Genomic DNA, 12439 nt, shown 5'->3' with positions numbered 1-12439 from the left:
ATTATATTTTACACAATATAACAGCTTTATGTGAAGTTTTGTGTATAGTGACCCTGAATGACCATCAGAGCGCTCTGATCCAGAAACAATGCCCCATGGTTGTTCCCCTCTCCACTGAACTTCTTCCTTCAAGTGGACAAAATATGTGACCAAGAGCATTTGCACTTTGATCCAACCAGAAAGGTTTTGACTCAGTTTGGGGATAAATTCTTATTGTTATTGTACATGGAATTTGAAATAAAACTTTAAAGTTCAGACACACCCCCATAAATATTTTTTGTTTTTATATACTAATTTGGCTCTGTGGTTCTCTCTCATCCTGAGATGCCCTGCATGATGACAAACAAAATAACCATATAAACAGACACTAATGTTTGACAAAGCTCGAGAGGTTGAGAGGCATTCAAAATTGAATTGCAAGCATTGGTGTAACAGCATCTTTGCAGAGCTAGAAAAGTTTATGTGTACTACTGTTCCACATGCCTTATTGCTGACTGGCTGCAAAACCCTCAAGGTATGCACAGAAGGCCAGAGAAGTTGGAATTATGTTAATATTATTAATTGGGTGTTGGCATCAGTTTCAGTTTCAGTTTGGATTAGTCTTGGCTAATATCAGGTTAGGGAAAAAGCACGGAACTAATGGGCAGTTGTATGGTCAGTTCCTGGTCTTTTTTTTATCTTTTCCTTGTTTTTGCTAGGACTGCAAGTCCCTTATTTTTATTTGGTCTTTGTAAGTAATTCGGTTTACACTTTCAATTTCAGTTTCAATTTAAAACTTTATCTTTTTCTATATTAGGATCCTTTGAGGCATGTACATAGGAACCGTTAGGAACCGTTACATGTTTGGGGGCTTGTCCAGGATATGCACACATAACCTCTGCACCCACATACTGTACCTGCTGTGAGGAAAAATATAACCAGACGTTTAACATAATATGACTATAAAATCAGTCATATTCATATCTGAAATCATCCACAGCATTTGTTGGGGCAGGACGAAGTTAAACTTAAAAACAATGAGGACAGGTCAGCTTGTCTCAGCGGCAGCTGATATCTCAACCTATGGATTCAAATGGCAAACCTCATTTATGGCTCACTTTAAGCTATATTAGTCTGCCCATGATCTGCAAGCCGCTTTGCAACCCAACTCTATCCCAGCTCCTCATTTCAAGCTTTTTCAACATACTGACTGTTGGCATATAAATACTGTTCCCGGTACACTAGTGTTGTAATTAAGTCCTGTTTGTGGGCATTTTACGTCTTTGTACCTACCTGCTTAAGAGGACTATTATACTGTATATTAACATCAGCAAAGGTAGAACATATAGACAGTCATTACCTCCTATGCAGATTAGATCCAGCTACAGCTATGCTTGCTTAATTATAAAATCTTCTTGGTCATTGTCCTCAGGGGCTGTGTCCACCACAGCATACATCTCATGGACTGCCCTCTCAGCTGTTTGCAATGATAGAAACATATTTTTGATAATATGCTAATAGAAAAAAAAAAGCAGGGCATATTTTTTTCTTTCCAGATTTTTCAGTTTAAAAATATTCAACTTCTCATAAACAATTATGGCCAATACTGTCATTTTTTAACCAGACTTTCATTTTCAGTGGCAAAAGGGTGAGTCAAATACTTCAGTGAACAAAGATCACATCCTATTCTCACTAGTGCTGAACAATGGGGACTTTTTACTGCTTGTATGAAAAGTTTGGCTTGCAGGACGATTTAGTTTGCAGTGGGTATAGCAGGTAAACAAAAGTCATCTAGAGTCACGGTTTTTACAAGATATTACTTCCTTGGATATTCTGTATCATAGCAACGAAAGCGTCTCAGCTGAAAAAAATACTTCATCTCCAGATTGCTCTCAAGCACTCGCAGCTGGCATTTTTTAGCTGCCAGAAGAAAAAGAAATCTCTTTGGTGCACAGTTTAAAGCAGATCGGATGAACAGTTGTTGAGATAAGCAAAGAACACACATAGATAGATATATAGATTTATAGGACAGCTCTCTGTGGAAACATATGGCAACAATAGTTCTTGAATGAAAGAGGAGAAATCTAAAAGTGCAAGAGGTTAGGTGGTAGTCGCATAAATTATTGGATAATTACTATTTTTTTAAATAGAAGTGATATTATAAATATATCAATTTAGTACATTAAAAGGAAGATTTTTATGAGTGTTTATAATCTAGAGAACTGCCTCAACATAGGAACAGTGAACAAGACAGAAGTTGATGTGCTTGAGGAAGGTAGTAAGAGAAAAGTTGTTTATGATAGGTCAAATATCCTAAAACAAATCACCGCAAATAAGCAAAGGCAAGGCATTAAACTTATTGACTTACACCTGTGTGGGCGGCTGGAAAAGTTGTTTTCTCTTTGGCTATGTATATCAGCATGCATATGCACTGGTGATATGGTTGTATAAGTGTATATGCAGTATTATTAACACTGATTATCTGTCGGTAGTTGATTTGCACATCCATCTGTGGTTGTTTACTGGCATGTATCTGTCTCCACTGCTGATTGCATCTATTCACTGTTGCCTCACCTACACCAATCATGTCTTTATAGTCTAAATCTGCTGTTATTTAACCTTCATCACTCAGATTTTAACTTCTGTCGCTCTCAGATTGGTGAGTTAGAAAAATGTTTTAACAATTGCATGTTGAAAAAACATTGGAAAATCATGAGTTATTACTGAGACACAAAGCCTTTTCTACAAAGGTTGTACGGGTTTGGGGTTCATGTTTTAACCTCCATGTTTAAAACAACCTTTTTGTTTCTATTTGCTGTTTGGTTTGTAATTGACCAGTCAAACAGGCTAAAGTCCCCCAGTGCAGTGTGATGAATCAGAAAACACAGTTTTAGCTGGAGAGATTGAGAAATGAAGCAAGACAGCCTGATGCTATTTTGATGATTATGTAGGATTACTTATCACTTTTAGCTGATGAATTTGAGCACATGTGTGTACCGTAGACTGTATATTAAAAAAACAATATAGTTCCTGTGCCTTAAAATGTAATTAGTTTATTAAGTAAATTATAGCACAAATTATCAAAAAGCATAAGTGGGCATATAGTGTCCTCGGTGTCATGGTTGGCCCGTCACTTGTCATTCAGTCAGTCTTTTGAGACTTGTCAGTCTCAAAACATACAATAGCTAAAGCCATCTTTTATTTACAGTGTTTCCTAACATTGCAAACAAATGCACACATTGCATGTTGAGCATTTGAATATAGATGTTCTGTAGACTTCTTTCTTAAATGTTTTAAAAATACTGTGAAATATTTTGTATCTGCCTTTGTTCATTATGAAATGTAATAATGTAGACATCATGAAAATTGGTTTAGCTTCTGTATTGCTTTGATTAATGATAATGGAATTAAGAAAATATAAGAAGAATATAAGAAACCTTCAATTAATCTAGCTGCTGCTCAAGGCATGTTAGCATTATTTTACATCCTGCTGCTCAAGGCATGCATTAAGATTTAGGCTTAGCTACAGGTTACTAAACTTGCAACAAAGATGCATAACATGTACTGTGATGCATATAGCCTAAATAGATAAAATCTAAATGAAAACACAAAAATATCACAGGGCTTTTTAAAGAGACTCTTAGCTGTCAGTAAATGGTTAGAAAGTCGTTAATGTAATTGAATTCCTAAGAACATCTGAAATTACGATGCTTTGGGGAAATGGCTCTTGGATTTCAGAAAGTTCACAAAATTTTACTATCATCCTATCTTTAAGATGCTTTTGGGAAAACAGGCTGGAATTGCAATTTGACAAGTTGATCTTCAAAACACTCAGCTGCCACATATCGTTAAGTGAAAAATCTCCCTACGCTGATTTTGATCTTATTCAAATTTAAGAGGGACGCTGAAGCACTCACTGTGGTTATTTTGTCCGCTACGTGCTCATTAAACCTAAAGAGGGAAAAAAACACCTAAACATAAGTTTTTTGTTGGTGCCTCTATCATTTTCTTAAAAATTCTTTAATTGTGACTTATAATTATAGTGAGGAACATAACTACACTTGAAACAGTTGAGCAGCCTTTAAGAATAAACTGTGTGTCGGTGAAACTGGAGAAAGCTGCAGGAACAAATCAAATCTTATCAGGCAGCTTTAGCTTCTCCTGAAGCTGCTGTTTCCAATGTAAACCATGTAGTGTTCAGCTGCCTGTATATTTGTGCTTTCCTTATCACTGCTTTACTCCCTGACCATAAAAACCAAAGTGCAGACACTTTTTCTGATCATATCAAAGTCTGCTGGCCAGAATTTATTTCCTAGCAGTAGTGGACAGAAAACTGAAAACTACAAACGACTGCACCTCTTAACATACTATCTCACTAGGTCTGCAGTAACATTTTGAAGCTATTTATATTTGACTTCCATTATATTCTGCTCTTGGACATACTGTAGTTTTTATTCCACTATGCTTCTATTAAAAACAAATCATATGATCCTGGAATATTAAACCATTTTACTACCCCTAGCAGTTTAATTAACTCCACTATGATCAGCTAAAGCATTAAACTGTGGCTGCACATTCATTTGACACCAATAATGATCCAGTGATTGATATATTACTTTGAATAACCCTTTTGCTTAATGAGCAATTTAATTTTTAATCTTTAGGGGAACAGTAGCAAAAATAGGTCCCTACATAAATACTCTGATCATCTCACTTTTAATTATGCAAATCAAACTGATTTATAGGACCAGGGACCATTTAGATATTGTATTAAACATTGGACATCACATTTCTACATTGGGTCCATTGGTCCATGACCAATTCTGGACATCTATACAACATCCGACTTGGTCCACAATTTGGACGTCCAACCATGACCCAACCCAACCTATAATGTTCAACATTTCAGACTGGATCATTTTTTGGGACGTCATGTGGACGTCTATGACAGGTGCAGGGAGCTTACATGGTTAAGTAATGTAAGATTTTTTTATTTACAAATATCAACATTGTTGTTATCAACATGACACGTGAATACAGATTATTCATAAACAAACACAATTTCTCACGTGTTAGCCTATTGATTTTTTTTTTATTTGACATTTTCCTGTCTTTTTTTTAACTGGTTTATTTATTTTAATTAATCAACTTTTTTTTTGTAACCAGGCTAAAACTGTTGAAATCAATGTTAAAATGTAAAATAATAGTAGTATTTAGTATTTAGAAAAATGTTGGAATTCCTTTTAAAAGGAGTACACTGTGTTTAATAAGTTTAAAAGACCACTTGCATTATAAATGGTTTGTGTTTATTTTAGTGAGGCTGGTTTTATTTTGAAGAGGAACTTCTAAAGGACATCTCTGCGACATCACTTTGTGAGTATATAGGCAATACAAAGGATTCAAATCATGGTTTTTGATAAACAAATTTTCCATAGACTCACTTCTTTCTGTGTGATTAACCATGTTTTTAATTTATAGGATGCCAATTAATGGACATCATGCATTTTGTCCACACTTTAAAAATGTCACCTTAAATTACTTCATAAATTAAATCAACAAACAGGGCTTTGAGAGTAGAGTTTTAAGTTGTAAGCTTAGGCTTAGTAGTCCAGACTTGTCTAAGTAACTGCTTGAACTACATTAGATTCCAGTGTCTGCAATACTGTCATACTTGGCTCTTACCCTAGATGAGATTAATGGCAAACCTATTTTGAGATTTCAAATCCCAAAGTCAGAAAAGGAGAGATGAACTCTTCCTCTTCGTGGGATGCTGTACTTTATCTATCAGTTGTTACAAATGCCTGTAGCCTCTCTAGCTTTTAGATTTCTAGTTCTAATTATGTAAAAAAAAAACAAAAAAACAACTTAGACGTTATCCAGCACTACTATTTTTTTTAAGGATTATCAAATTACAGTTACTAAAAAAAGCTCAATACTATCATTTCTTGGTAATCAAATACATAAAACATCATATGACACTATATTTTGTTGATTAATTTCCATTTGGTACTCTAGCATGTATTTGGGGCAGCAGCAGGACTCATATGCATTAATTAAAAATAAAAAATAGTTTTCAATATCACACATAGATACACGGGTGCAGGGGGGCAATATCAATATCTGGCATTTCAACCTTGCTAATGGAAAAGCTGGAGAGTGAAGCTCAAACCATCCAGTTAGTCCCAATTTAAGGGAGAAAGAGCTAAATCAATGGTATAAACAGAGCAAAAATATATTAGGTGCCCTATACACACAAACAATACTTATGTGGATCATTGTTGATTTTGGACTTTTCATTGGATTTGTTCATTTGTTGACTATATTACTCCATCCACGACCTAGGAGAAGAGGGGATGCTGTAAACATGGCCTTGTTCTAACTTTTTTTAGATGTGTTGCTTTCATCAAATTCGAAATGGGCTTATTTGTTGTTGTTTTTTAAATGGCACAGTTTAAACCTTTGATATTTGATATATATAATATGATATCGATTTTTCTATAATCTATTGTGAATAAGGGTCATGAAGGATTGCTAGAAGTTGCCTGCTGTTGCTATTGCTTGTCACTAAATGCTGGTAGTTTGTTTCAAAGACGCCAAATTATCTGCAAACACTCTCCAACCACTTGCCAAGCAGTAGTGAAACTGTAAAGAGTGTGATGCAAAGCAGAATCGGAGACCTTTGCCTTCAGAGTAAAAGTTGCGTGTTTTTAAATGGGGTGGTATCAGAGGTGATGCACATCTTTTACTTTGAAGGTGAACACACTCACTTTCTCTTTTGAATCAAATTTCTTTTTATTTGTTGAATGTTACTACTGCTTGGTGGTTTGAGGGCATGCTATTGTCTTTTAACAAACTTTGGGCAATCTGCTAGTGACCAAAGCAACAACGACGACAGCCAGCAACCACTCAGCCACTAAAGCTTAATCCTTAAAAATCTGTCCACAGACAGATATAAAAACAATGCTACTTGTGAATTCTTGTTCTAGTTACAAAGAGAAAACAATCGCAAGCCGTTGTGGCTGATAAATATCCTTAGAGTCTGATGAATCGAAATCTCTTAATCGAAATAAACGTTTTCCGGTCTGTTTGATATAGTTCACTAGGACTTTTTGAACCTCTGGAGATGGACTGGGCACATCTGTGGACGAGATAGTGTTCACGCTGTGAACGGGTCTCCTTTCTGACCCAGATCGGAGTTTCTTCTCTTTTTTTTCAACTCCATTTTAATCCTGAAGCTGTGGACCCAGCTGCTCTGGACACATTCCTCCCTCTGACCTGTTTTGTAGGTCTCATCTTTGTTATCTCTGACCTGGAAGAAACCAGGCATGTGTATATTTGCAGTGTGTATATGAATGTGTGTGTCCAGCTGCAGCTCACCGTCGTCACTGAAGTCGTCCACCAGAATGATCTCATAGATGAGATGAACCGGGGTCCTGTTTAAAACACTGGAGAGGAGACAAAAAAAAGTGATTTAAAATATTAGTCAGTTTGCACAAACATAAATAAGCATTCAAAGCGAATGCATAAATGCATGGCAATATACCAAAAGCTGACAAGTAAATGCCAACCTGCAGTGATGCAAACACACACACACACACACACACTCAGGTGCTCATAAATCCATTATGCACGCAGCACACGCCATACAAAACAACATATTGAAAATGTCAGCCCAAATTCCTGTTATGAAAATGTATGACGTGTCGCCTCTAAAAAAACTATTTCATTAAAGAGGAAGATTGAAACATAAAAAATTCATAACTTTTACTGGAAGAAAATGAGAAAATGTGTTTTGTTCTGGGTGGGCTATAGCTCCATTTTATTTCATTATTTCTACCGTTCAATAACCTCTGCGTTCATCATGTCCTCTGGAGAAGTGTAAAAAAAGGGAGAAAAGGAGAGGAGGATGAAAGGGAGAAAAGGAGGGATGAATGAATGTGGGACAGGGAGTGAAGAAATGAGAGGATGGAGTAGATAAAAAAGAGGATAGAAAAGTGAAAGAAATGAAAAGAGAAAAATCAGGGAGGAAGAAGAGAAGAACAGAAGTATGGTAAGGGGAAGACAGGGAGTGAAGGTAAAAAGGTACAAGAAAGTACATGAAAGATGAACAAGTAGAAAATCGATGGCTGAGGATCACGGTTGAGGGAACGGGGCAGAGGAAGAAAGGAAAGATAAAAGAAAATATTAAAAAAGCAATAGGGAGAGACTGAAGAGTGTAAATGAAAGGGGGGAAAGAAGGAAAGGTGAGAAGAAAGGAACCAAATGAGACAGAAAAAAGGTGAAATGGAATGAGAAAGATCTGTTCCTTCTTCATATTTATCCTGTTCCAAAGGATGAATATGAGAAAGAGATACAGGCAGGGGCGGAAAGATACGAGGATGAAGAGAGAGCAGGAATGGGAAGGAGGAGTAAGTGGGGAAAAAGGTGAGAAAGTTTAAATGTGAAAATCAAAGGAAGATGAGGGAAGAAAAGAGCTAAAGGAGGCGTAAGCAAGCATAAAGGAGGAAAAAAAGGAAATCAAACTGAATTGACAGGTAGAAAAGGATAGACAGAGGAAAGAAAAACGGGGGAAGGAGGAGGAAATGAGTAGGAGGGTTGTCACTTGATTGAGACTAAAAACAGGGAGGTACTGTGTATGGAGAAGAATGGCAGAGGTGAAAATTAGCAAGAGACGAGTGAGGGATGGATGGAGGAAAGGTTGGTAATGTAGAGGGAGGAGGAGGTGTGGAGAGAACCTGTGTCTCTGGGGCACTGGACCCCATCAGGAGGAGTTATGGATGCTTGGAGGTAGAGGGTAGGAGAGGTGGGGCGAGATAAAAGATAATGAGGGAGGGGGGAAAGAGAGAGAGGGGGTCAGGGAGCGATATGGCAGGATAGTAAGGGAGACAAATAACCCTGATGCTAACTCTCTCTTGCTCTCTCTCTGTGGGCTGAGGGCCGATCAGGAGAGATGGATGAATGGATTGATGGATGAGATGGAGAGGAGGGGGAGGAGAAGGAAAGGTGTGCAGCAGGAAAATAAATGAAAGAGGGAGAGACGGGTGGAATCAAGATGGAGGGAAAAATAAAGACGGTGAGATGAGGTGATCAAGTAGAAAGAAAATAGTGCATTTATCGCATTAGTTCCCATTAAATCACCCTGTATCCATCTATGCATCTATCTATGAAACAGATATCAATGAAAGGACACAAATCTCTTCTCCTTCTCTCGCTACAACTTTTCTTCTCCCTTTCACAACCTCCAATTCCTCTCACTAGCTTCCATCTACGCAAACACACACAGACACACACAGACACACACACACAGGAGTTCCCATTCTCTGGTTCACAGGCCACTAGCTATGAGGCTTAACCTCCCCTCAGGCGTGCTGAGGGAGAAGCTATCTTCAGCTCACAGAAAATATTATCACCGCTGACAATACCGCAGTCGGCTGCCACAGAATAGCAGCTCTATATCTGTGCCGCTCATTTCCAACACTCTATTTATCAGTTTTAGCTGAGAATTCTTTGAAAAATTTTCATTACCTACAGCGCCATTTGGAGGGTGCTTTCATCCAAAGTGCCTTAAGAGCATGCATTTTTAAAGAGTGGCAGGTGTGGGGCCCCGTGGGAATTTAACCCCACTCTCTGGCAGTGATAGCACTGATCTTAAATGGGTGCTACTGTATGACTGCCAGGGTGAGGGGTTCAATTCCCAGAGGAGCCATGTATACAGGCTGAGAGCGTGATTCCTCTCAGAGTAGAGCGAGGCACTTTGAATAAAAGTGATAAAAGCTTCCTCTGAAATACGTATCTGTGAAAGAACAAAATGAAAACAACTGTTAAGCAAGAAGAGATATTTAATAAACAGCGTATAAGCAAAAAGACATTCTGTTGCTATTTCATCAGCACATTACAGAAGATTGATTATAAGGCTAAACAGACTGCACATCCTGTTTGCTTATGACTTCACTGATCAGGTAATGTCTGGAGAAATTTAGCTCCAAAGACTGTTTGTGTCATGGTTCGGAGTCTGTGACTCCGTGTTTATGTTAAGTTTATTATTATTTTGTGGTTTTGTTTATTTTGGGTTTTTGTACTCTCCTGTTTCCCGTTTCATGTTCCTATGTTCTGTGTCCCCCAGTCTGTGTTAAGTGTGTTTCCTGTTTTATTTTGAAGGTTTTGTCAGTGTTTTTACAGGGTGGGCCATTTATATGGATACACCGTAATAACATGGGAATGGATGGTGATATTAAAGTCCTGTGGCATATTAGTATCTGTGGGGGCAAACTCCTCAAGATGGGTGGTGACCATGGTGGCCATTTAGAAGTCGGCCATCTTGGATACAACTTTTGTTTTTTCAATAGGAAGAGGGTCATGTGACACATCAAACTTATTGGTAATGTCACAAGAAAAACAATGTTGTGCTTGGTTTCAACGTAACTTTATTCTTTCATGAGTTTCAAGTTTCTCTTTGTTCACAGCCATTGACATGGCAAAGAGGTTAACACGTGAGGAACGGATCGAAATCGTTATCGTTATTTACAAGTTTCTGACCACTTGTAAAATGTGTTCAATGTGCTGCCCATTGTGTTGGATTGTCAATGCAACCCTCTTCTCCCACTCTTCACACACTCATAGCAACACCGCAGGAGAAATGCCAGCACAGGCATCCAATATCCGTAGTTTCAGGTGCTGCCTTCAGATGACCCCAAAGATAAAAGTCTAAGGGGGTCAGATCAGCAGACCTTGGGGGCCATTCAACTGGCCTACGATGACCAATCCACTTTCCAGGAAACTGTTCATCTAGGAATGCTCGGACCTGGCACCCATAATGTGGTGGTGCACCATCTTGCTGGAAAAACTCAGGGAACGTGCCAGCTTCAGTGCATAAAGAGGGAAACACATCATCATGTAGAAATTCTGTCATGGTCCTGGGTTGGTGACCCAGCGCTTTTAGTTTATTATCATTTTCTAGTTTATTATGATGATGATTATTATTGTTTGAGTTCTATGTGTTATATTCGGTCTGCCTCTGAGTCTGCGTCTGTGTCTCTGTCTGTCTATGGTGTCACCCCGTCTGTTTGTGAATCTGTCTGTTTAGTTCTGTGTCTTGTTTGGTACCCCGTGTCTGAGTTTCCTGTTTTATTGTGAAGGTCTCTGTCTGATGTGAGTGTGTTCAGTTTACGTTTCCCCTGTCCCGTCAGCTCTGATTCCTCCCAGCTGTGTTGCCCTCCTGTCTCTCATCCCCTGATTACTGGTGTGTGTATTTAAGCCCTGTGTGTTCTCCTGCCTGTTGCCGGTTCGTCTGTGTTACTCCGTGTCAGTCTGCGTTACTCTGTGTTCTACGGTGGCCTGTCCCTCGTCCGTGTCTCTCTGCCTCTCACCCCATTCTGGTACCCTCTCAGGTTTGTCATTTAGCTTTCCCAGTTTAGGTCTTTAGTTTTGTCTTCCCTCTTGCCTGTTTTGCCTTCTCACCACTGTGTAAATAAAACATCACCAGCATTATCATCTACTGCCTGCGTTTTGGGTCCTTTCTCCCTTCAATACCACACGGCTCGCCTCGGCAGCCGTGACAAATTCCACATATCCAGTGGCCTTGTTGACCTTTCCATTGATGAAGAATGGACCCACTATCGTTGTACTCCATATACCACACCAAACCATCACTTTTGTTGTTCCAACATTCTTGGAGGGATCCATACAATGTGGGTTAGTGTCAGACCAATAGCGGTGGTTTTGTTTGTTAACTTCACCATTCACATAAAAGTTTGCCTCATCACTGAACAAAATCTTCTGCGTGAACTGAGGGTCCTGTTCCAATTTTTGTTTTGCCCATTCTGCAAATTCTGTGCGCTGATCTGGGTCATCCTCGTTGAGATGCTGCAGTAGCTGGAGTTTGTAAGGGTGCCATTTGTGAGTAGCTAATATCCACCGAAGGGATGTTCGACTAATGCCACTCTCCAGTGACATGCGGCGAGCGCTACGCTGTGGGCTCTTGCTGAATGAAGCTAGGACAGCCACTGATGTTTCTTCATTAGTGACAATTTTCTTGCGTCCACATTTTTGGCAAATCCAACACTGAACCAGTTTCACAGAACTGCACAGAACAGAATAGCAAGCAGTTTGCTAACTGTAGCATGGGAGATGGGTGGTCTCGTAGTGTGTCTTGCATTGAAATCTGCTGCAATGACCCGGTTACTGCGTTCACCAGATATCAACACGATTTCGATCCGTTCCTCACGTGTTAACCTCTTTGCCATGTCAATGGCTGTGAACAAAGAGAAACTTGAAACTCATGAAAGAATAAAGTTACGCTGAAACCAAACACACCATTGTTTTTCTTGTGACATTACCAATAAGTTTGATGCGTTCCATACACATGGCCCTCTTCCGATTGAAAAAACAAAAGTTGTATCCAAGATGGCCGACTTCTAAATGGCCACCATGGTCACCACCCATCTTGAGGAGTTTGCCCCCT

General features: G+C 38.8%; 1 protein-coding gene across 1 annotated transcript in view; it reads right to left on the bottom strand.

Moving 5' to 3' along the window:
* Positions 1-12439, bottom strand: part of galnt14 (UDP-N-acetyl-alpha-D-galactosamine:polypeptide N-acetylgalactosaminyltransferase 14 (GalNAc-T14)) — a 217264-nt gene that overhangs the window by 67515 nt on the left and 137310 nt on the right. Inside the window, exon 4 of the mRNA XM_006793525.3 lies at positions 7357-7424. Coding sequence (XP_006793588.1) covers positions 7357-7424 — 68 coding nt within the window. The remainder of the gene's footprint in view (positions 1-7356; positions 7425-12439) is intronic.

This window comes from Neolamprologus brichardi, chromosome 15 (genome assembly GCF_056152115.1).
Source record: "Neolamprologus brichardi isolate AB-2024 chromosome 15, ASM5615211v1, whole genome shotgun sequence".
Taxonomy (NCBI): Eukaryota; Metazoa; Chordata; class Actinopteri; order Cichliformes; family Cichlidae; genus Neolamprologus; species Neolamprologus brichardi.
This window is presented reverse-complemented; position numbering and strand designations above follow the sequence as displayed.